A 24,875-nucleotide genomic window follows, 5' to 3' on the forward strand; every position below is an offset into this window, starting at 1 on the left:
GTCAGAGAACAGACCAGGCTGGGGTCTGCTCTGCTTTTCAACAGTTTAATTACAAAAGAGTTCAGCAAGACAGAAACAAAATGGCTGCTTACCTCAGCAGACTGACAATGCAAGAACAGTTTTTCCAAAAGAGCACAGCATTCAATTACAGCTTCCTTCTTCTCCCTGGGGCCTCACCTTTGTATCCCTTACCTCAGAGAAACCCCCCCACCCGAGCATCCCTTTCCTGTCTTAAGGCGGAGCGGGCCAGATAGCTGGAGCAGGCTGAGGCTCTCTGTCATATCCAATACGCTAGCTGTCCGATGCTGTAACCATAAATTCTCCTGTCAGTTGTACTTTAATACGCAACCGTGCTTATTAAGTCTGTCGTAAATCCGAGTTTGTTGACTGTTATTTGTTATTTGTAATAATTTTAAGTCGTTCTCAGCTTTATCTATAAGCTCTTACGAAGTTAGCCCTGTTATTTGTACCCTCTTGTTCGATGTAATTTCCAACTTTGGTTCTATGTAAACCGACGTGATATGTACTAGTACATGAAAATCGGTATATAAAAGCCTTTAAATAAATAAATATCCTCTATCACCAGGAGATAGAGGCCCCGTCACCCCACCCCCATGAGCAAGCAGAAGTCCCAGCAGGGGGAGGGGGAGCAGCGAAAGGCAGGAGAGCTTTAAAAAAAAAAAAACCCACTTTATAACAAATCTCTTTATTCATAGAAATGTCCATCTTTCCACAGCCAAGCTCTTTACACATTCTTTGCTTTATTACAAACAAACAGCGGAACATTTTCCTTCCACCAAACACTAACAAAATAAACCAAAAGGCAAAACACCTTAGTTACTAATCTAATGCGCATCCTAAACCCTACACCCAGATAAAACAGGCACGGCCACCCTTTCAGCCGCTTTTCTCACCCCCAGAAAGGAGGTCTTAACCCAGTACCAGGATCCTCACCCTCAATATGCACGAGAGAGATTTGCATGCACATCTCATGCATATTCATGGTGGATATCCTGAAAACCTGACTGGCTAGATGAGTCCCGAGTAGAGGGTCTGGCCTTGAACAGTTTCCCAAGGCTCTCCTTGGAGGATATCATCCTAACTGTACTGGATATACATGAGAGATGTAGGATATTCAAATTTATCTTATGCATATTCATTGTAGCAAGCCTGAAAACTTGATTAGATTGGTGAACACGTCCAGGCAAGGGTGGGAACTAGAGCAGGGCCTATCCAGCCAGTCAGGATATCCAAAATGAATATGGAGGATAGAGATTTGCATATTCATTGTAGATATCCTGAGAAGTAATCTTAGGCTCCCTTCAGGCTGTGTCATACGCTGGGCTGGAGCAGCGTTTCCCAAACCTGTCCCAGGGACCCCACAGGCAGTCTGGCTTTTCAGGATAATAAAAAAAATAAAATAAAATCTGATCTTACAGTGAGGTTCAGGCAGCGAGAGGAGTCAGAGAGAGGGTCTGTGAGGAAAGCGCTGTTTTACCCTCGCTCTGCCCAGGCTTGCACTGTGAGGTGGTGCTGCTGGCAGCAGGGTTAGGCTGGGGGTGGGGACTGCACAGGTGCAAAGGCCACAGGTTCTTTGTGCCCGTGACCAGTTTTCAGAGGTTAACGACTGCTGTACTTTCCCTTTAAAAACTAAACCACAAGGTCTCTGGGCTTTCTGCAATTAAGGAAGATGCTGACACTCATGGAGCAATAGCTCCCTCTTGTGGACAGAGCAGATTGCACTCCTTTACTTCCTCCTTTTACATCCCTGCAAGTTCCCTTTTAAAGAGACAGTAAATCTAAATGCACACAACATCATATGTAGGAATGACGCTGACACAGAAGCTTAAGGGTGCACCAAGAATGACCAGAAATATCCTCTGTACAATATTTTATTTAAAGACTAGAAAAAAATTTACAGAAAATCAGCGATACTTTGTATCAATTTTCAGAGGTGCTGGTTTCGTCTCATGACCGGAGATAGAGGTCAGGAATTGGCTCACACCTCACTCCCCCTGGAACTTATTCCTCCTCCTATAGCGGGAGGGTTTACACTTCTGAATTTTTTCAACCTTCAAGGCAGATAAAGACAAATCTTCACCGTAAGAGCACATCCATGACAACAGCTCAAGCACCTTTGACTGAAACACTGCACCTGGCCAAGTGAAGGCCAAGGCTCCTTGTGCCCAGCAACAGAAGGGAATCCTCCATCCAAGGAGCAAGAGCTTGACCTTTTCCCATGGTCAGTACCGTAGGTATCTGGGGCGGTAGTTTCTTATAAACCACCTCCCTCCAGGAGTCAGGTAAACCAGCGGTCCCAAGTAATAACATATTCCCATCACCTTTATAATTAGATCAGCCATAACAGAGGGGATCAGCGTGTGTTTTACCTGCTACAATAAGCAGGTCCAGATGGCTCCATGTTAGCCCTATTCCTTTTGCCCTCAGGTCACCCCCTTCACATTTTGTGATCATCTTCAGAGGCTCTATTGCTGCTGGGATGCTACTTTCCCATGTCTCATTTCACGCTGCTTGCACCCTTTTCTCAGTTGATCCAACAGGCTCTCCACCACCACTGGGCAGGGGTCACAAACACCACACTGGACATCTTCCTCGTCCCCTCTCTGCTCCCCATGGAGCTCATCTCCATCCATCAATTTAAAGTTAAACAAACTAACATATAATAATTACAAAACAAAACCACCTACAAAATAAATGTTGGCAAGTTGAGAAGGTGCAGAGCTTGTGAATCGTGTACGGTCTCCGAGGGCAGGGAAGCAGCAGAAGAAACCAGAAATCAAACCTCTGCACCTCCTCAGCTACAATGGCATCTCCCCCACCCCTTGCCAGACTGATGGCAGAACGGTCCTACTGCCAGAAGAGGCTATGGCAAGGATGGGTTCTGATGCTGCAATGCAATAATATTGTGTTCAACTGTGAGGAGGAAGTCCTGAGCAGCTAAGAGCAGGTTAAATCTGGGCAAGCCATAAAAAAAACCAAAAACAACAAGAAGATTTTCCCAGTCAGGAAGGGGGCAGGCCTTCTCACCAGCACTATGTACACCCACTCACAGGACCCTGCTGCCGCTAGCATCCGAGTCACCTCCTGAACACTCCAGGGCTGGGTGGCACCGCTGGTCCTGAAAAGTGACTACTACCAGAATTATATCAATTTTACTACCAGTCACAAAAACACATATATACACAGAGCACAGCTAGAGGCGGGATGGGGGAGTGGTGTACTGCAAAAGGTAGAGGATATCCCTATAAATGCTGTGGCTCTAGCAATCACGGGTGGGAGTGTGAATATATGTAGAGAGATATTTAAAGTACTTGGGAGACTGACTGTCCCCTGGAATAGCATCAGGCAATATCAGCTCTAGAGATCACTCTTCCCTTCCATTGGTTCACCATTACTGAGGGCTGGAGGCCTACGATTACCTCTAGAATACTAGTCTAAAAATTAACATTCAGAAAATGGATAGCCCAAGGATGCCATCATCACATCCACAGCCCACTCTGGAACACGGCCTGGTCAATAGTATAGGGGGGGTCATGCAACTGTGTCTGAAACAATGAAAAGTGCGGTTACACACAGCTGTGACCACCGCTATACCAACACCAGCAGCAAGGAAGGGCTGGGAACAGGTCCCCACTCCAGCTATGCCCAGGGAGCACTAAAGTGTATTTTACAGAAGAGTGCAAATCGTTGGCTAGGAAGACATGAAGGTCTGGTGAAGGATCTGCGTGGTGGTGTCAGCACCGTGATGCAGGGACGTGGATAGGGGCTGCAGCCGGAGCTCCCGCCTTCAGGTCGCTGCTGCTGCCACCGATAGGAACACGCAGGCTCAGTACTTGGGAACTTTGCTGTACTCTTCACTATGAATGTTCCGGCAGAGACATACGGACAGGACCATCCCAAATACCTACAAAGACAAAATGAGAAGAGTGTGATAGAGACAGAAGGAAAACCCAGAACCAACCCAGGCCCCATAACAGCAAACCCTATATTGCCAGAATTGCCCCCTTGAACAGCAAGCCCGTCTCCTTTCTGCTAGGGATGCAGCCAATAGCCACTGACTTGACCCACCCTGACATTCAACTCCTTCATTCACTTGACCATTAGCAACTCCCCCATGACTTGACTTCCATGACAGGCAGCAGCTCCTTCCATCGCTCCTGCACACAAGAGGGCAGCAGCTAGGAAGCACTTGACCCAACCACTCTGCCCATTAACAAGAAAAGCTGGATATGCCCTCATTAGCGGAGATGCTCAGAGCACCACCTCTGATTTATTTACAAGTTTTTATATACCGACCTTCCTCAAAAGACATCAAGTCGGTTAACAATACATCAATACAGTTCTTTAAGATCATAATCACGTATAATTTCACCATACAGAGAATAAAACAAGCATTACAAAATAAAACAATGCTATAGTTAAACAATTTTTATCTAAATAGATCACCAATATTATCCATACGTCTAAATATCCTATCACATTCCTCAGCTAGTAAATTACTAACCTATCCTCTTACATTTCTATATTTAAAATTCTAAACAATACAACTAAATACTAAAACTTAAAATATTCTTAACAAAAATTAAAAACTTAATAAAACTGAAGTGCTCACATGGCTCCACTTGTTAAGATAAGAACACAGTGAAGAAGGACCACATGACGACAGAGGAATACAAAGTAGGAGTCACGTGATAGCACTGTAGGAGGGTCACATGACCATGTGAATCATAAGTGAGGAATACCAGCCTGTAAAGCTCATATGACAGATGGATTACAAGAAGGAAAAGGAGACAGATGTGCAGCTCTGGTACTCACCTCAATGACTGCGACCCCCACGCAGATCCCCAGAATGATACCGATGTTATCCTGCAGCCAGCTCTGCACCCCTTCCATACAGCCCTAGATGGAGGAAAGGCAAGGAACCTCTGTTAGGCCCCTATAGCCGAAGCACCAGAAGGATTAGCCCATCTTCTCTCCCCAGGCATTTACCTTGGTATAGAGCAGCTCAACTGTGGTGTTGGAAGGCTTCATGCAGAACCCATTGGTGTCTGAGGTGTTAGCGTTGCAGGAGCAGGAGTACAAGGATCCAGAGCTATTGGAAATAATCTTGTTGTGGTTCCAATCACTAAAGTTTGTCCATCCACAGCACTTAAGCTATAAACAAATTAGGATTCAGTAAGAAGGAAATGCTTCCTGCCACCTCTCTCAGCCCTAGGCAGCGGTGCCTCCCTACTCCCATGCATCTCCCTCATCCCCAAGGGCACTGCCCAGCACGTATGCCATTTATTTAACGTTAAAGTGATGTAACAAGTGGTCATCTCGCAGGAGATGAGGACCCAAGGGTTCACCCGTGCACCTTTCCCACTTACTTCTGGACCCTGGCTCTATAGAAGGGGTTTCTGGGCAGAGGCTTAGGAAGGAAGGTGCTCTAGAGAGCTCATCTGAAAAGGAGCAACACGGAGCAGCTTCCTTTCGATAGCAGACACAAAACCGCCACGACTCCCCCAACGCAGGAGGGCAGTGGCCACTTGGGCAGGAGTTGGACGATGCAGGCCAGTTTTTAAGCTGCTTTCTGAACTGGTGGCCGACTTCATCCCTAATAAACTTTGCTTGGGGAGGTCTCTCCTCCCTGGCTTCAGATCTGCTCATCCCAGAAATTAGGCTCCTTTAGTTCTGGGTGGAACTTCTCATTTCTGTTGATGGCAATGGAAGGCAGAGCATGCTTAATGAGTTTTAGGTTTAAAAAAAAAAATCAGGAAGCTTAAAGAGCCCAGCTGATTCACAATACTAAGACAGAAACTAAGATGTTTCAATCCTTGCTTTGTTGTTGGGAGCAGCATTTGCAGTAAAATAGTGCACAGAATTTGGAACAAAGTAATTTATTCATAATGCCAGCAGAGGGCACCACTGCTCCCTCAGGTTTATAGCACTAAATCCCTGCAACAGGAGGGACTCGCTTTCTGTACTGGGAATGCATTCTCCATTAATCTGATGGGAAAGAAAGCCTCGATGTCCTTTTCTATAAGCAAGCCTCTTCAGCCTGGGGTTTTATTTACTTTTCCTCAACAACTGGTCAGTATAATACAAAAAAAAGGAGAAAATCTAAGCCAAAAACCCTACAGAGCAGACCAATTTTAAGGCCAACTAACCCATCCTGTCTGCCTTATTCCTGTCCACACTGCTCAGGATACACAGAGCAGGGCCACCTGTAGGAGCTCCTTATCCAAGTGCGTATTTCTCTCTCCTTTCTCCTCCAGCCTCTTGGGAGGGTGAGCATAAGAGATCCCCCTTAGATCTATACATCCTGCCAGACAGACCCAGCTGCAGTCAATTGGCTGACCCCCTAATCTGTATCCTGCTAGGCAACCTGGCTAACCATCTATTCATCCTTACTCATGTAGTAGCCCACGGGTACCAGCCTGGTTACACCCATAATGGCCTGTGGTATTGCTAAGTCTTGCTTCTACTCTCTCTCCACTTTTTTGTGACTGAGGATCTGCTAATTGTGGGCCTTCCTGAAATCAGGCTAAGAACCAGTAGGTCCTGCACTGGATATCCTCAGTTACAAGCAAGAGAATGAGACAACTGAAGTGCAACCTATCACCTCCTCAGGCCATGGAAGTCATCGCATCAGTCCCTGCAGAAAAATGAAAGGGTGGTAGCCAGGTAGGCCAAGTCCATCAGGATTTATTTCAGTAGCCAGAAGGTCCGTGCACAGTCAGCAGGGGGAGCTGGGGCAGGAAATAAGCACCAGGCATTGAAGGGGGCGTTTGTGAGCGGGTAGTTTGCTACTGGGGGATGTGGGACCAAAAACTAAAGTCTGTATCTTAAGAGTATTGGAAAAAGTGCAGTGAAAAAGTTAAAATTAATACACACACACACAAAATCTGAATAGGTTGTGTAAAACCCAGGTCTTTCCAAGCAGAAATTTGTTTAAATTGAAAATGAAGGGCCCCAAGCATAACACAGCTGTTTGCTTCCTGAAATGCAGCAGGGATGTTGGTGGATTTGTAATAGTTACTTGGCCTGGGTACGACAGACCCCTGCTTTGAAGGTCTTCCCCCTTTCCTCCACTTGTTTACAGTCAGCAGAACCCAAAACAAGCTAAGGGAAAGCAGACGCACGGAGCTGGAATTTCTCCTGCTGACTTCCAGGTGGGGGCACTACTCAGCTGGAGGCAGAGACAGGAAGTCCTGGGCTGTTGCACACTCAGGGGTGCCACTCACCTGTTTCTGAACATAGTCCCAGGTTTCCTCAGTACTGGTGTTCTTTCCATCCATGTAATCATAGTTCTCAATTAGATCTTCAATGACTACAGAAAGTTCTGTCTTAAGCTAAGAGAAAAGCAAAATGGGGGAAAAAAAATGAATATTTTATTTGTAAATATTTGCAGCGCTTTATATATTTTGGTGTGATCTAACCAAGCTGGGTTTTCCGCCAGTGAGCGGTTCTCTTCTTTAAGTACTAATGTCACAAAGGAAGGTTTATAGAACGACACCTGATGTGAAAAAAGGCTCTTGCAGGACTTCTTAAATGAAATTAGATAGGATTTGGAACAAGCCAAGCCTCTTTACAGAAAATGTTCATTGTGTGCAGCCAGGTTGCTTCCCAAGTCTGAAAGCCAGCAGAAGGTGCCCTGTTCAGCATTTATTTTACACAGATTCAAATAATGAAGCCCCTGTATATTCTAAAGGGTATAGGATCAGGAGAGAGCCAGAACCCACTTAATCCAGTACACGAGCAATGAAACAGGAGATGAATGGAGAGCAGACATATTTACATTGCTGCTTTTCCTATTCTAAATACAGATTGAAAAAAGTTAACATAAGTCATAGTATAGAAAATACAGGGCAGGAACCTAGGTGCCATCAACTTCACTGAAGTGATGATGTAAGAGAAAAAACGGACAGGTCCAGAAGGCTTTCATCGCAGTGAATATCTGAGTCATCTCTCTATTCAAGGCTCCAATACCCCTGCAATTTATTGGCTGCAAAATTTGCTACTTGCCCCAGAATTGTCTAATTACCAGGGAATCAGCTCAGGAGACCAGGGGCAGAGCCAGTTTGGGTCTCCTTCATGGACTCTGCCACCTGCAGTGATCTGGGCCAGCAAGAGCAGTGACAACACCTCCAGTCAGGTCCATCCCCTCTGCCATGTGGGTCCTGACTGCTCAAGTTATTTTAGCCATTGAGATGAAGTCCCAGTACATACACTGGGCTGCAATAGTTTAATCACTTGATAAAACTATATTAATACAGGCATTTTCAGCCCAGTTCTCAGGACATACCTAGGCAGTCAGGTTTACAATGAATATGCATGAGATTTTTGGAAATCTCTCATATGCATATTCATTGTGGAGACCCTGAAAACCCAACTAGCTAGGTGTGTCCTGAGACAGGGTTGAGAACCACTGCATTAACACAATAGCAAAAATATAGATAAATCATAGCAATAATGCATATATAAAAACAAAAATAATCTGAGCACAAAGATACAATAAAAAAAGATTATACATCCGAAAAGGGGAAGCATGGATGTGACCAGGTGTGCAAAAAGGGGGACGTGTGTGATGAAGTGACAGCAAACAATTCGGACATAAAGTAGTGCGCCAGAAACAGATGGAGTTGTAAAGCAGCAAGAAAGGGATCAGATGAACAGGAGGAGGCTGGGAATTGTAGAGCCAGGGAGACCAAAGCTGAATCCAGGGAAGAGAGAGGCCCATGAAATTAAGTTGTTCAATGCAGGTAAGGTTAATTTGGATTTACTTACAGAAAAGTGAAGTTGTCTGCCAGAGAGCACCCAGAGGGCAGCTACGGAAGGACAGGGGGACTGGGAGACCTGCTGCTTAGGGCAACAGTATAGGAGGAGTCAGCCAAGAGCAGCGTTTTGTTGCTGCGTGAAGTTTACGGCAGCCTGAGCAGGACGATGTTTTCCTGTTCTTACATACAAGTGTTTGAGATCTTTATCAGCCAGCCTCCTATTCCAAAAACTAGAGGAGCATGCAGAATTGCAAACTGATTGACAGCTTGTATATTATTTTATATAAAAGGATTTTTTTTGAAAAATCAATTTCAATCACCTACATTCTTTACTGGTTATTCCTCCCACCAACTTGTGAACTGTTGCACCTTCATCCATAAGAAATTGCCATACTGGGTCAGACCAAGGGTCCATCAAGCCCAGCATCCTGTTTCCAACAGTGGCCAATCCAGGCCATAAGAACCTGGCAAGTACCCAAACACTAAGTCTATTCCCCTAGACATTTATCCTGTTCAAATTATTTTATGCTACAGTGCTCAGTCAAAGAGGGGTTTTCAGTTTTGCTTAATTTTGACTTGCAGAATGTCATCCAGCCGCTGTTTCTCCCAGAATTAGATTGAGTGTTTCCTGCCCATTTGTTCATGGGAAGTGGGCATCTCTGAAATCTGCACAGTACTGAAGGAATGGACTTCAGCTCCAGTTCATTTAAGGACTTAGGGTCAGAGAGATTGCTATCAGGACAGGAAGAGTATCTTCAGGCGACTATAACCTATATCTCATGAGATTTATCTTGAGATGCAGGGTAAATTGTAAAAAAGAGTGGAGGTAGTGACAGTTACCAATAATTACATTTAAAAAACACATCAACTCGGTAACTGAAACAAGTCCAAACCGCAGAAAGTCAACCAATTGAAGATAAGTTATTATAAACAGCGAAAATCTCATTAAATGTTACATCTAAAAGATATTCTGTACATGGCCATCTCGCTCTGTACTTAGATCAGTAACGACATTTTCCTGCTTAATTATTTAAAGTATATGATTAAAAGGTAAATAAAAAAATAAGTTTAGACGTTCTTGAATGTTTGAACTGATCAAAAATGTCAGAAGCATGGACCTTTAGGGGCCATCTGTCTAAAGACATTCACTTTCATTCCTATTTTGCAATGACAAACCAGTGCCTTCAGCGTCCCTGTCATTCCCCTTGTGCAAGGGGCGACTGGGTCTGTCTGTGAAGGGGAGAGACGGTATTTGTGCAGCTACAAGTTTGTCATTCTGTCTCAACGCCTCTTGCTAGTAACTTCATTCTCAACCAAGCGTTAGTTCAGTGCTGGGGATGAAGGCCTTCAGAGGGTGCTGCTCTTTACTTAGAACTGTGTTGGGGTGGCGGAGGCTCCCGAAATCAGAACCCGACCTCCAGGTTCACAAGCGGCTCGGAGAGGGCTTCCTAGCTCAAACACTGTCCTCTCAAGGCAATAGGCAAGAGAACAGCAGCTCAATCGCTCACTGCATGAGCAAGTTATCTAACGGTGCTTGCAAGCAGTGGACAAGGAAGCAGAAGGAAGAAGTTAGAACAGAAAAAAATTCAAAGGATAGAAATTTAGATCTGAAAAAAAAAAAAAAAAAGCCAAGAATTGATGCGAGAAGGATGAAAGATGTCCTTAGATTGCTGATGCGGTAGCTCCCACAGCCTCACAGTATAGGAGCTGTACTGCCCTATGTTGTATTTAAGTACATCCATATTCTGAGGATGCAGGACATTTTGCAGCTCTCTCCAGAGTCACAAAAAGATCCTCGTGTCTTGCAGAGGCAGGAAAGGAGGAGCCTTACCTTATCGCGCTGGAAATAGATGAGCACGCCAGCCGTGACTTGGGCTATCAGGATCAGTAGCAGGCAGGCACAATACTACAAACCAAGAGAGAGAGAGAGATCAGGAGACTGAGCCACAGCTGAGACCAGGGGCCACTAGGGCCCCCTGCACAGAGCTCCACAGACACACAGGGGTCAGAGGGCAGTCAGGGCTGGAGATCTGCAGCCAGCTGGTTACGTAAGGGGTAACATGACCGAGGAAGGCAAATTGTACAGGCGGCATTAATCTACTTATCTAGCCACTCTCCCAGCGTGAAAGCTGCCAATTGTACAGACACCCACGTCTCAGTCTCCCGCCCTGAACTCATCTCAGACCAGAGGCCATGCAGCAGGGGCTTCAGTCACAACACAAAAATATTCCTGGCTAAAATACAGATAAATCCAATCCGGCAGCAGGGCCAGGAGTGGGCACCATAGTGCTCATGCCAGTCTCAGCAAGTGACTCTTGCCAGCTCTGCTCCCCTCCACGAGGCAACTCTTTACTTTTCTCAAAGTGCATCACCAGCCAGGAGTGTACCGGTGAGGCGCGGAAGCCAGTGCACACCCTCCCAAAAAGGTGGAGAGCAAACCATGAGAAAGAAACGCCCAGGAGGACCAAGAGCCAGAGAGATAGCACCAGACAGGCAATTACTCACCAGCCCTAGGAGACATCGGATTTCGTTTACTGCACCGACACAGCCCAGGAATCCCATCAGCATGGTGATCGCCCCCACCGTGATCAGGATGTAGGAGGCAACCTTCAGGGAGGCGGAGGAGCTCTCTGCGGAGAAGAGAGAAGCAGTGAGACTTCCAGGTGGAGTCGCCATCGCATGCTCGCTCCTTTATCCAGGTGTCCGACCCCTCCTGTGGGGGCAGAACCAGAGAACACCTTTCTGCCTCAGTCTTTACTGGGCTTGAATTTTTCTCCTCTCACTGCTAAATAGTCGGTCTCAGAATATTTTGGACATTTAGCTCCTATGGTGGGGTGCAAACCAGACAACGGCAGAAGGAGACTATTGGAAAAGAAAGGAAACAAAGATGCTTACCTGTAGCTTATGACCTCTGTGGACATCCAACAGCCCCAAGATCTGACCATTACTAGTTTCAGCTAGAAAGCTTTCCTACTCTTGCACAGTCAGCACCATGCGGCCCCCCTCAGTCACATAATAGTTTGCAAGAAAAAAATAAAAAGTAGAACTTCAAGGAACATGCAGCCGATTATCCTGCTGTGCACAGAGAACACAAGATACAGGTAAGCAGCAGTTTTCTCCAGGAACCAGCAGGGTGAATTGATCACACTCATGAGAAGTCCAACACCCATATTCTCCTTGAGACAACATACGGGTCTGGGTTTTGGCAGGAAGGAGTTTGAAAAAGTTTCAGTTAATCTTTGAATACATTTCTTGCTACTGACTGACCAAGATGTATTGCTTTGAGAGCAGTCAGTCTCTAAGCCTTAGTGTGGAGTGAGTGACGTACATAGTCCAGGAGAGCTATAGTTACTATGAACTTTACAGCCCTAAGGAGACAGACAGAAATCCAACTAGCTGTTGTATATTTGGTGACTTCTAATCCAGACTTGTTAGAGTCAAATAGAAAATCCACCCAGCTGTTTAGTGCAACATTTTGTGTCCTGTTAATATGGAAAGAAGAGTGCTCTTTTACAGTCTGAAGCTGTGGTATTCACTCCTAGCCTTTGAGGGCTACAAACACGTTGTGTTTTCAGGACACGCCAATATTTCATTAGAGATATTCTGAAAAAAAGTCAACCTGTTGACAGCCAAAGACTAGGAGTGAATAGCAATGGTCCAGGTGTGTAAAGCCTAAGGGAGATGTTAAACAAGACAACAGTTTGATCAATGTGAGAAATTTAAGATGTGTATGCAAAACTGCTATCTTTAGGGACAAAATCTGCGAAGCGAGGTCACTGGCAGTTGAAGTTTGCCGAGGTGACTGCCACAAGAAATGGCACATTCCATGTTAGATCTTGGTAATGGTATATATGTGTATATGTGTGTGTGTATGTGTGTGTATATGTGTATGTATGTGTGCTCAGAGTTCTCCTTGAATGAGTGACTGCCACAAGAAACGGCACATTCCATGTTAGATCTTGGTAATGGTATGTATGTGTATATATATGTGTATATATGTGTGTGTATATGTGTATGTATGTGTGCTCAGAGTTCTCCTTGAATGAGTGACTGCCACAAGAAACGGCACATTCCATGTTAGATCTTGGTAATGGTATGTATGTGTATATATATGTGTATATATGTGTGTGTATATGTGTATGTATGTGTGCTCAGAGTTCTCCTTGAATGAGTGACTGCCACAAGAAACGGCACATTCCATGTTAGATCTTGGTAATGGTATGTATGTGTATATATATGTGTATATATGTGTGTGTATATGTGTATGTATGTGTGCTCAGAGTTCTCCTTGAATGAGTGACTACCACAAGAAACGGCACATTCCATGTTAGATCTTGGTAATGGTATGTGTGTGTATATATATATATATATGTGTGTGTGTGTGTATATATGTGTGTATGTATATGTATATGAGCTCAGAGTTCTCCTTGAATGAGTGACAGCCACATTGAGATCTCAAGAAAGTGCAGGTAGTTTGAGGCTTGAGGTGAAGTAAGGCTTTCATAAAATAAGCTACAAAAAATAAAAAGAAATCTGTTGTCCCATCATCTCAGTCACAGTAGGCCTCTCCCCACACTGAATAATGATTGAAACCAGTGAAGGTTGTGCTCTAATAACCTTGGACAGGGGGGATTTATGAGCATCAGGAGGTTCCCTGGATGTTACGAGCACTTGGGAAACTGTTTCCGAACAACTGAGAAAAGAAATTAATCCATTTTCAACATTCGTTCTGTTAGAGGTAAGGAGTGGATGCCGGGATGGCACAGAATCCCTTGATATTCTGAAACAAGATTGGTTTCCTGAGCAAAAAGTGAGAGGAGAGAAAAGCCAAAGACAGAGAAGGAATGTGGTACTGGAGTAAAAGGTTTGAACCTGCTGTGGCAACCGGTGGCAAATACGTTACCTGCAGAGTCACCGCAGCAGAGAAATGCCATTCATGTCCCAGCTTGTCTGCTACCATGTCCTGCCCCCCCAAGGACTGGTCTGAGCACCCCTGGACTAAAGGATCCTAGCCCTGAGCAACACAGGACAGAGCGCTCCTTGCTTCCGACGGTAGAACCGGTTCTGCTGGGCATCATGGGGGCAATGGCTCTGGGCTCTCTGGCGGCCATTTTGAAAAACTAAGCTGCAGAGCAGAAGTAACGGGGGGGGGAGGGTGAAAAGAGGCCACTCTTGCCCCTGCAAGACCTGCCCCCCTCCCCCATGAGGAGGTAAGAACCAGGGGGGGAGAGGGGGAAAAAAAACAAACAAAATCATGAATTTTTTTTTTTAGTGAAAATGAGTCCTTCATCCGTGGAAAGAAATGAGATGTGGCCTCACAGTGCATGGCTGAAAGGTTTTTTGCCTTTTCCAGTTCAACGCTACTAAAAGTTCTGCTCTTGGTACCATCAGACGACATCACCCACATGCAAGAGCAATTTCTCCTACTTGTCCAGGAGACTGAGCCCTCTCCCGTGGAAGAGAAGCACCAAAGAAAGGAAATGGAGACCAACCCTCAGCAGCTGTGCCCACAGAATCAGAGACTCAGACTGCCCTGCCCACCCGAGAGACCCCTTCACCGAGGTGACGCATGCGTCTGTCCTCCAGCACCGGGGGGGCTCACGCCAGGGGAGTTCCGAGGATCCCTGCCATAGCAGCCCCCAGAGCCCCCATCAGGACCCTCTCTCAGGGCTCCAGGCTGCTCAGTTGCGCCTTTGCAGCGCACAAAGCGAGCGGAAGGAGACAGCCGAGGGTAATCATGAGCAGATGTGGGCGCTCTCCTGCAAGCGTTAGCCGTTTCTTTTCTGGAGGTTTTGTTGTTAATGGAAGCTAGAATGCCTAGCAGCTCGCTAGCACAGCCTGTCCAGAGAGGAGCGGGTCTTCCCTGCCGTTACATGCGCACGTTTCCTAATCGCAGACAAATAAGGCTGTCCTGAAATAACCCAGAAACCACCAACTCAAAATCCCCTCCCCAAAAATTAAAAAAAAAAAAACCCCACAGGAAATCACTTACGCAACACTGCAATGAAACTTGTATTGTCCACCAGGATCCATATCCCGAAGCCCAAGATCAGAGCACCAAGGATCTGAAAAACAAAAGCCAAACCACAGGGAAAGTTTTCACTGGGGTCAGAAAGAAAAGCAGGGAGGAGGGACTCCGTGTGCCAAGGCCGCACAGTTACGACCACCTTTCATCTGCCGAGACACGGGATCCAGTGCTCAGTTAGAAAGGTTCACAGTGCAATGGAAGAGAATCGGGCAGGGAGACCCAGAGGGGCAGCTTTTCCCTTACACTAAGCACCACTTGTTGAGAACGTGACTTTATAGATCTCATGCCAGCCAATGGGCTCAGATAGCACAAGTCACAGGCCTGCCTCAATGCCACACTCAGTAACTGCCGTTCCTGACCCCATCGGCTGCACGACTGCTACTGGTCCTACAGTGCACGATGTACACGGCTAAGGAGACAATTCCTGGGAAGGACGGCACGCAGATCCCACACTCTCAGGTCAGAGGGGACTCCTCTACTATTCAAGTTATTATTAAATATAAAAAAAGAGTGACCTTTCAACTTCACTCTGCAATCTGAATCTCACAGCTCCTCCCTTCTGTTTACAGCAAAAGCCAGCAAGGACTTTATTGCCCTCCTCCTCCTGCACACTCCCTTCCCCTCTGCCTCCTCCTCCTTTCACAGAGCTTCCCCTCCTGATATTCCCATCTTCACCTGTAGAAAGAGCCTCTCTGCAGTTCAGAGGGACTGCAAATGCTGCGGAAGCAGACTGGCCACATGGCAGAGACCATAGCCTTTTCAGAGGAATTACCTGCTCATGCACAGGGAGAGGAAAGGCTCTGCCGTAGAGAGGACTCCAATACTTGGCTCACAAGAAAAAGCTTTGAAGTACAGAAGGGGCTGGAGCTGAATATGGAACAGCAAAAGGCTACAGCAGGGGTAGGGAACTCCTGTATTGGAGGGCCACAACCCTGTCTGGTTTTCAGTATATCCACAATGAATATGCATGAGAGAGATTTGCATGCATTGCCTTCATTGTGGATCACGAAAACCAGACCCTATTGTGGCATCGAGAGCAGAATTGCCTGCCTTGAATCTGATTATTGATTAAGTCAGTGCCAGACAATGTATATAGGAATAGAGAAAACTGATTCTGATCCTGGCCATCTCACAAATCGGTTAAGTTAATTTACATCTGTACAGGCCCACAGAGCTGTTTCAAACATCTGATCCCCCACTACTTGCATAATTACTTTCCTGCTTGCTAACCTTTATGCAGAAGGGACGTGTATCTCAAGAACAAAGGTCTGATGTGCTTAACTGTGGCACCAGGACCGATAAGAACACACAGGACGATGTAATATCAGCGGCGCGTGGAAGACGGGTGCTCATGATCGAGTGCCTGCTCCAACATGCCCCGATCGACCTCTCCGGGACACCCGATGCAACATGGCTGCCGTGGTTAGAGGAAGGCGCTAGGGGAAGTTGTGCACCCCTGGTGCCTCCTCAGCAGCGGGCGCCCAGGAGAGGTGGTGCTCAGCGGGTTAGGAAAATGGACGCTCGTTAATCGAGCATCCCGCGGCACTTTTTTCTTATTATGTTTTAAGTTCCTCCAACTTAATATCGCCATGATATTAAGTTGGAGGAAGTACAGAAAAGCAGGATTTTCTGCTTTTCTGTCAAGTTCAGGGACTCCTCAAAACATAGTGCCTGTTCCAGGCAGGTGTTAACCTTTGAAGGTAAAAAATGTGCGTGTCGGGCACACTTTTTTTCTTTCAGTCGGAAGTAATAGGTAATAGCCTCATCAAAATGAATTTACATGTGATGAGCGCTATTAGCTTTGCAGGCAGTTGGACGTGCTAATCTGCTTATTGCATAAGGGGTTGTGGAGGTGCATCCAAAACGCGCGTCCAACTACAGGTTAAACAAGTGTGCTCGGCTGAGCGCACTGTACTGGATCGGCCAGACAGAGGAGGGGGATCTCTTCCTGCTTCAGGCAAGGTTAGATTTCTCACTATATAAACAGCCCGATCCAGTAAAGTCCGTGGGAGAGCGGACTAACGCCCGCTCTCCCGGCGCGCGCACCGGCCCCTCGCCGGTGCGCGCGATCCAGTATTTAAATGAGGCGACGCGGTGCAAACGAGGAAAAGGAGGCGCTAGGGACACTAGCGCGTCCCTAGCGCCTCCTTTTGGCCTGGAGCGGCGGCTGTCAGCGGGTTTGACAGCCGACGCTCAATTTTGCCGGCGTTGGTTCTCGAGCCCGCTGACAGCCACGGGCTCGGAAACCGGACGCCGGCAAAATTGAGCGTCCGGTTTTCGGCCCGACAGCCGCGGGCCGAATTCAAAATTTTTTATTTTTTTTTTTTTTACTTTTTTTTACTTTTGGGGACCTCCGACTTAATATCGCTATGATATTAAGTCAGAGGGTGCACAGAAAAGCAGTTTTTACTGCTTTTCTGTGCACTTCCCTGGCGCTGGAAGAAATTAGCGCCGACCTTTGGGCGGCGCTAATTTCTTAGAGTAAAATGTGCGGCTTGGCTGCACATTTTACTTACTGGATCGCTCGGGAATACCTAATAGCGCCCTCAACATGCATTTGCATGTTGAGGGCGCTATTAGGTGCCGTGGGTGGGCCGCGTGTTTTCCTCCCCTTACTGAATAAGGGGTAAGGGAAAACACGCGTCCAGAGCAGGGTGACAGTGCGCTCCGACGGAGCACACTTTACTGGATCGACCTGAAAGTAAATAAAGCTGTAATGCAATCAAGACCCCAGAGGTGGCAGCACAGACAGGAACCTAAGCTCTGTATATTTGGGTGTTCTCTGTGATAATTGTTATTGTCTGCACTCAACTATTTACTGTTATTTGTAAATTATTTCTAGAAGCTAATAATAAATCCATTATTGCTTTCACTTTGCAGCAAGACGTTTTAGTATTAAAGTTAAACCTTGTCAGATACTAATGCAAAGAGTGAGTGATTGGTTTGGACCTGGAACAGGCCTACATCTTCCTGTAGCAGGAAACAAGGATCCTAAGTGATAAGAATTAGATCAAGGGTCAAGCATTTAATCTAGTGAACGGGAGTGGCAGATAGAAGCCAATGGAGTTGGACTGCCACTCTCGACAGATAGAGGAAGTGCATGAGAAGAGAACTCAGCACCATAGTCCAGTCCTCAGAAAAGGAGATGAGGAAGAAGAGCAAGCCATGAAGGAACCCCTAGAAAGCCAGAAGCACAAATGCTCATAGGCTGGGCAACAGAGTTTCAGATCTTCAGGCCCTAATCATGGAGGCAGACTTGGATGTTGTTACTATTCCAGGGACACTGTTCAGCGAGCCTCACGAATGGGATGGAGCGAGATGACAGAAACGGAGTGGGGATGGGGTTAAGTACAACATCCAAGCTACCGCGGAGGCATGGGGACATGAAGCATTGTTGATAGCAATTCCATTTGTATTGGCGCAGTCTACAGCCAGCCTCCAACTCCGACAGAGGAACTGGGCAGAGATCTAGCCAAAGATATCCAGAAGATGGGAAGGGAGGGAGAAGTGTTGCTGCTGGAGATTTTAAGTGGGGTCTCTCTTCTGCCCTTCCAGAGACTCTGCTCACAGAAATGGGGGATGGACGCTGCTGGTCCTGACACTCACAAATGGCGACAGGAACTCCCAGGGTCTGGTAGGTGCCCTCCTGAGCACCAGGGATCGGACATAACAGCCAAGCAGGAGAGGAAACAACTGATTTTGGTAAAATGGGGGAAGGCTGGCAGAAGATGGAGGGGGATGAACAATGGTCTGAACTAAAAAGACAGCAACATTTCTCTTCCATAAAGAAAATAAAAGGATCTGGTTCTCCAAAGAGGTGGCTGAAAAGATAAAAGGCAAGAAGACCCCAGAGAAGAAAAGCTGGTGCATCTGAGAGATGAGGAAAGTAAAGGAATCGAGATGGGAAAAGCTCAAGTGGAAGAAAGGTGAGAAATCATTTTTCAGATACGTTACAGAAAGGAAGAAGGCCAGAGCTGGAATTATAAGAGTGAAAGGCAACAATGTGGAGGGAGACCAGGAGAAAAAGCAGAAATATTAAATTGAGTATAGGGTTCACTAAAGACGACCTTGGGGGAGGATCTCTGTTGGTTGGCAAGAGTACAGATAAGTGGGGGTGGATAGCAGCCCATAATCAGATGAGGGTTTGGGTGGAACCACAAAACGTGAGAGCAGACAAGGCCACGAAGCCCGATGAGCTGCAGCCCAGAGACGCTGGCAGGTCCGCTGGAGGAATTCTTCCATAGATCACTTCAAAAGTGCTAGCAGAGAGGGGGATGGAAACCTCACGCCTGTTAACCCTAGCCCGAGAGTGGGAAAATTAATGACTGCTGAAAGAAAGGATAGTGAACTATCTACAATCCAGTAGGTTTCAGGATCCAAGGAAACATGATTTTTACTGAAGGAAGATGGTGTCAAATGAATAAAATATCAACCTGAAATTTAGTGACCAAAGAATTAGATCAAGATGTGGTTTACTTGGATTTTAGCAAGTCCCAGAAGGTGATACAATCCCACCTAGGAGGTTCATGAATAAGACGAGCAGCCTGGCAGTGGGTCCCATGGTGACAGAATGGACTAGAAGTCTTGTTGGCTGACAGATGTGAGTGGGGAGTGGGAAACGGACCTCACTGAGGAGAGAAAGATTAATGGAGCATTCTCTGTGCATTTTCTGGGTGAGTGATATTACAAAAAGGTTAGAAGAAAATAAGTGTGATTTTGCAGAGAACACTAAGATTATAAAGTGGACACCACTTCATTCTCTGCTCATTCAGGGATATAAAAAGGAAGTTTGAGGAGAAGTCGAAGGTTTGTCAGCTGGGATTCTATGCCAAAAAATGCAGAATCAAGCATCTGGGATGCGGCACTCCCAGGGAGCCGTACTTGATGGGAAGGCGAGAGACATGTGTATGGATTGGGCGAGACCTTGGATGATCTGAGGCTAGCGACGCACTGCAACAAGGCACCAACTAGGGCCAGAGGGATACTGGGCAAAGTGGCAGGAAATAGGAGGCAATAAGGCCCTTCTACAGGTCACTGGTGAGGCTTTACATGGAGTACTGTGTTCTGGGTGCCATCTCTCAAAAAAGGATAGAGAGGTTAGAAGCGATACAGGGAAAGGCAATAAAGTGGTTGGCGTCTGCACCAAAGACATGAGGAACTAAATATACAGTTTATACCCTGGGGGCGAGGAGAGCTAGGAAGGATATGATTCAGATATTTAAAATGTCTGTAAGATATTAATAATGCACATGGAAAGGAAGCTGTAGGCCTAGGGGTGACGATATGAAGCTCTGAGTGGAAGACTCAGGAAGAACGTCAGCAAATAGCTTTCCACAGAAGGGTGGTGGATGGCTTGAATGCCCTCCCTGAAGAGGTGGAGAGCACAAAAACATAACAGAATTCGAAAGGGCATGGGATCAACACAGAGGATGGAAATGAGCTGAGATCAGATGGCAATTCTGGAGTAACCTGCAGTAAGCAACAATTTCACTCCTGATCACCTTGCTAGGCAGAGTGGATGGAGCTTTTGGTCCTCACCTACTGTCATTGTGACTCACCCCCAGGACTCTTCACAAACTGGTCCTCCCTTCCACTTGTTTTTCTGGGCTGCTGTAAAATCCCTAGAGAGAAGGCATGCGATGGCCCAAGCCCATTATTAAGCCAGGGAGGAGGAATTAGTAATTGACATTGTGCACCATTATGTACTCAAACAGCTGCAGAGAAGATGCCAAATGAAACCAAGACGAACCGCACCGCACTCAAAACCTGTTAAGGAGGTGGCAACACTTCTTCTCTGGGATAAGATGTTTGTCCTTTCAAGCACCTCCCAACTAAAAGGACTCCCCCCACTCCAATGTGGGTTACGTTGACGACGGGAGGCCCTTTATGATTAGGGCCTATTATTCAGGGCTCCTTTGCTAGAAAAAAAAAGCTTGCGTGCACCTCCCCCAGTGCAACATGCTCCAGACCCACCAAAAAAAGCTTGCGTGCACCTCCCCCAGTGCAACATGCTCCAGACCCACCAAAAAAAGCTTGCGTGCACCTCCCCCAGTGCAACATGCTCCAGACCCACCAAAAAAAGCTTGCGTGCACCTCCCCCAGTGCAACATGCTCCAGACCCACCAAAAAAAGCTTGCATGCACCTCCCCCAGTGCAACATGCTCCAGACCCACCAAAAAAAGCTTGCATGCACCTCCCCCAGTGCAACATGCTCCAGACCCACCAAGGCAGCACCCCCCACCCACACACACTTTACCCTGTATTGGTTCATTTCTATGGCAAAATAAGTTCTTGAAGTGTTTTAAAGCTCATTTAGTCTAAAAGTACCAGGGCTGCTGTGGAGCTGTATCCTCTCACCCCTCCAGTATGAATCCAGCACGAGCAGCTGAGGGAGGACCTCCGAGGAGGAGGAGAGCGCAGCATCCGGACCCACAACATTTAATGGCCTCAAGGAGATGCGTCCAGGGTTCATTTGAAGACCAGATCAGCTGTTACACACCCTCCAAATATGCAAGCGATACTTTAGATGAAAACACTAAATTCCTGCTCACTGCTGTTCCAGCTGTTTCTCAGGGACATGAGGGAGAAATTTCCAATGTAGTAAAATATTTGATCATCTTAAGGTAGGGCATGATAGCGTCAGCTTTAAGATGTTAATTTTATTTGGAAAATCTATATACATGAAAGACTTGCACATTTTAAAGATTTTTATTCTATGCTATGGATCTAAAATATTCTTATTCTGGTTTCCCTTTTGACAGACGTGGAGAAAGCAGCTCCTCTTGAGTTTGGATGAGAAGAAGCTTTAAACAGGTTTTAATGCTAAGGATGTGTGTTTAGCAGCCCCAGCCTGCACTCAGGTGCCATCCTGGTGCCAGACCCACGCTGTGGTGGCTACCAGGATGTCAAAACCAAACCACCCTGCTGTCCCAAAATGGAAACAAGGAGCCATAATTACAGGGCTGGGTTACAAGTGAATGGCCCAGCTTATTCCTGCCCATCTCTAACACAAGGAAAAGGCACCACACCACAGAGCCCAAACTGCTTCTCTGCTCTTCATCTGGAAGGAATGTGCACAGCTGCAGGGCCAAGCTCTTCTGCCAGCCCCACCCTGCAAAGAACATCTGGGCAGTCAACGTAGCCTGGCACTGCACCTCCTCTCACCCCCATACAATGCCAATGTGTTTCCTATAAATTATTTGTCCCACGGAGCCGAGTAGCACTCCTCCCCCTCCATGATCCTGGTCCAAATTCACCTTCTCTGTACAGCACCTTGAGTACTCTGTGCAGTTTTGGTCGCCTCACCTCAAAATGAGAGAGCGGGACTAGAAAAAAGGATGACCAAAATGATACCGTGGCTAGAACGGCTCCCTTAGGACCCTTCAACTTTGAGAAGAGACGAGAAAGGGATATAAAATCACGAGTAGGGAGACTCTCCATGAAACTAAAAATTAGAAAATGTAAAGCAAAACCAGAGAAAGTCTTGTTTCACTCAACACACAATCAAGCTCTGGAATTTGCTGCTTGGATGTGGTTAAGGCATCTGTCGTGGCTGAGTTTAAGAGAAGGTTTGGACAAGTTCCTGGAGGAAAAAGTCCATAAACAGTTATTAGTCAGACAGACTTGGAAAAGACACTGCTTATTCCTGGGAGCAACTAACAAGGATTGGATCTGCTCTTCGGGATCCACCAGGAACTTTCTGGGGGCTCAGCCTGACCACCATCAGAGGCGAGAGACCTTTTGGTCTGACCCTACTCAGCACATCTTAATATCAGATTCGAGCAAGCATCTCCATGGCACAACGGGCACAGGCGGGCGCTGCTGTGACCAGGGCTGCCACATTTTCAAGATGGGCCAGTAGTTAAAATACTATTCTCAGAGGTTGCTTGTTCTTCCAGACTGAACGGCATTTGCTAGGACGGAAGTCAGAGCAGAACTGACCACAAGCTTATGGCGCCTCAGGAAACAGCTGAAGAATTACGAAGGAGAAGTGCAATTGGAAGACCACACAGATGGTGAACGGTGCAATCAGCAGGTCTCAAGCAGAGTTAGGTGCCTGGGAGGAGGGGCATATTTCTCTCTGCCTAAAAGGAGAGGTGCAGTTACAGCCCAAGATGATTTAGCTTTCTGTTGTGTGTCCCCCTCCCCTGCACTGCTCCCAAGACCTCTGTCCTGCCTCCCCCTTTTGACCCTTCTAGCTCTCAGAGACACTGAAGGTGGCAGTAGCACCTGGCAGCAGTTTGCTGCCAAAAGTTTGCCACTCTAAGCCCAGGGCTGAGCAGAAATCCAGCTTGTCTCATCTCAGCAATGAAAGCCCTGCTTCTCCAGCATCCCGAGGAGTCCTAGTGAGAGCACATTCCTGGTATCCCACTGCAGAAATAAAGCATGTGCCAGGGAGGAGCAGCTGTCATGAGGTCCAGTAATATGAACTCTCTGCTCCCACAGTGCCCGTCTGCCATCACCACCCCAGAAAGGAGAGAACCACGTGTAATCAAGTTTCCTGCTTTAGTTCTAGGAACCAGAATTTACAGTGTTGCCAAGCCTGGTGCTGATGCCACAGGGCATCTCCTGGCAGGGACTGCAGCAGCCTTTCACAGGCATTGGAAGGAGACTTTAAAGAGCAGAGGCAGCTTGATGTGCAATGGCTCTCTGCACAAAAAACTCGCCCTGGAGTAGCCTCAGAACTGCTGGCTCCACAGGAGAAAAATCTAAGACAAATATGCAGCAGAACTGTTTTTTTTTTCATCATCGACGCTGCCCCTGGAGAGATTGTTCCCCTTGCCATACTAAATGTGGGAAAACACTTTCCAGCTCTGTAAGTTTGTCAGTGCCTACAGCTGATAAGCACTATATGGTCTGGGGGGGGGGGGGGTACTAGAGACAGGCCTCTGAGAATGCAAGTGATGGGAGTGGCACCCTGGGGCTCACTTGATTGACTTGCACTGTACTGCCAGACGCTGCACTAGGATCTACTCAGAGTCTGCCTTTCCTTACAGTAAGAAGAAAGACAAAAAAAAAAAAAAAAGAGTCAGCACAGCAAATGGAGGAAAACTAGATCCAGATGTGCTCCAGTTCTAACATCTGTACCATAATTCCAGCAACGGCCAGACACATGTAGCGCTTTTTCAAAGGCTACAAGGACTAGACTCAGCACTAAAGCCAGCAATGTTTTGCGTGTCCCTCAAGGCATTGCTTCTGAAGCTCACCAGTTTTCATCTCGGCTGATAAATGCACTCCTGCTCTGCCATTCTACCCAGTGCACCACAATCCTGCCCGACAGCACCCCCTGATATTTTGGAGCATTTCTCTGCCTATCCACCTCCGTCCTGACTTATAGCATATTCTGCTAGTTTCACTTTGCCTCCTCGAGTTCTCCAATTTTAGAAATTAACCAGAAAAAAAAAAAAAAAAGAGGGAGAAAGTCAATGTATGCAATGAAAAATGCCTTTTCTACCCACCACTGCCAGAGAACCTGGCCAGTGTACAGGGCATCTATGGACTGGGTAAAGCAGATTGCTGGGCATTTCCAGCAGAGAGCTGCCACATAGCATGGCCCAGCTTATGATCTCAGAAAAGAATTGGTTACAGTGGGCATCAAAATATCACTAACCAAGGAAAATGCACATATACATTTAAACAATACATTTTTATTAATATCATTTGAAACAATATATCCAACCAAGCTCAAAATATCCTAAACAAATAAACAAAACAAAAAAGGTGTTTATCCCCAATTATAAAAAAAGCAGCTCTTCAAACTTCACAGCACTTTAAAAAAAAAAAAAAGCAAAAAAACCCCACAGCTTTCCAAATTTTGAATCCAAACTTTTTCGACCTCCAAAGTTTAAACTTCGAAAAGTCCAAAAATTAGTCCTGGCTATATATTGTTCAGCTTCTGTTCTGCCAGAAAACCGCTTTGATCTCAAAACCTCACCTGACACTGCTGGAGGAAACCAAGTGCCACCCCAATAGTCAGCAGCCAAGCTGCTGAGATACAAAGAGGAGGGCTAGAGAATGCCCCCGGGTCCCGTGCAGGAACGGACAGGCTGCACCCCTGGAAGCAACGT

At 46.5% G+C, this 24,875-nt stretch overlaps 1 protein-coding gene across 2 annotated transcripts in view; it reads right to left on the reverse strand.

Moving 5' to 3' along the window:
- Positions 1 to 1,846: 1,846 nt before the first annotated feature.
- Positions 1,847 to 24,875, reverse strand: part of CD82 (CD82 molecule) — a 47,371-nt gene continuing 24,342 nt past the window's right edge. For both annotated transcript variants that reach the window (XM_029582186.1, XM_029582187.1), the window contains exons 3-9: positions 14,773 to 14,845; positions 11,286 to 11,410; positions 10,612 to 10,686; positions 7,248 to 7,355; positions 5,011 to 5,175; positions 4,837 to 4,920; positions 1,847 to 3,925 (exon numbers count right to left, since the gene is read on the reverse strand). In XM_029582186.1, the coding sequence (XP_029438046.1) occupies positions 3,848 to 3,925; positions 4,837 to 4,920; positions 5,011 to 5,175; positions 7,248 to 7,355; positions 10,612 to 10,686; positions 11,286 to 11,410; positions 14,773 to 14,845 (708 nt within the window). In that variant the 3' untranslated portion in view covers positions 1,847 to 3,847. The remainder of the gene's footprint in view (positions 3,926 to 4,836; positions 4,921 to 5,010; positions 5,176 to 7,247; positions 7,356 to 10,611; positions 10,687 to 11,285; positions 11,411 to 14,772; positions 14,846 to 24,875) is intronic.

This window comes from Rhinatrema bivittatum, chromosome 17 (genome assembly GCF_901001135.1).
Source record: "Rhinatrema bivittatum chromosome 17, aRhiBiv1.1, whole genome shotgun sequence".
In the NCBI taxonomy this organism is placed as follows: domain Eukaryota; kingdom Metazoa; phylum Chordata; class Amphibia; order Gymnophiona; family Rhinatrematidae; genus Rhinatrema; species Rhinatrema bivittatum.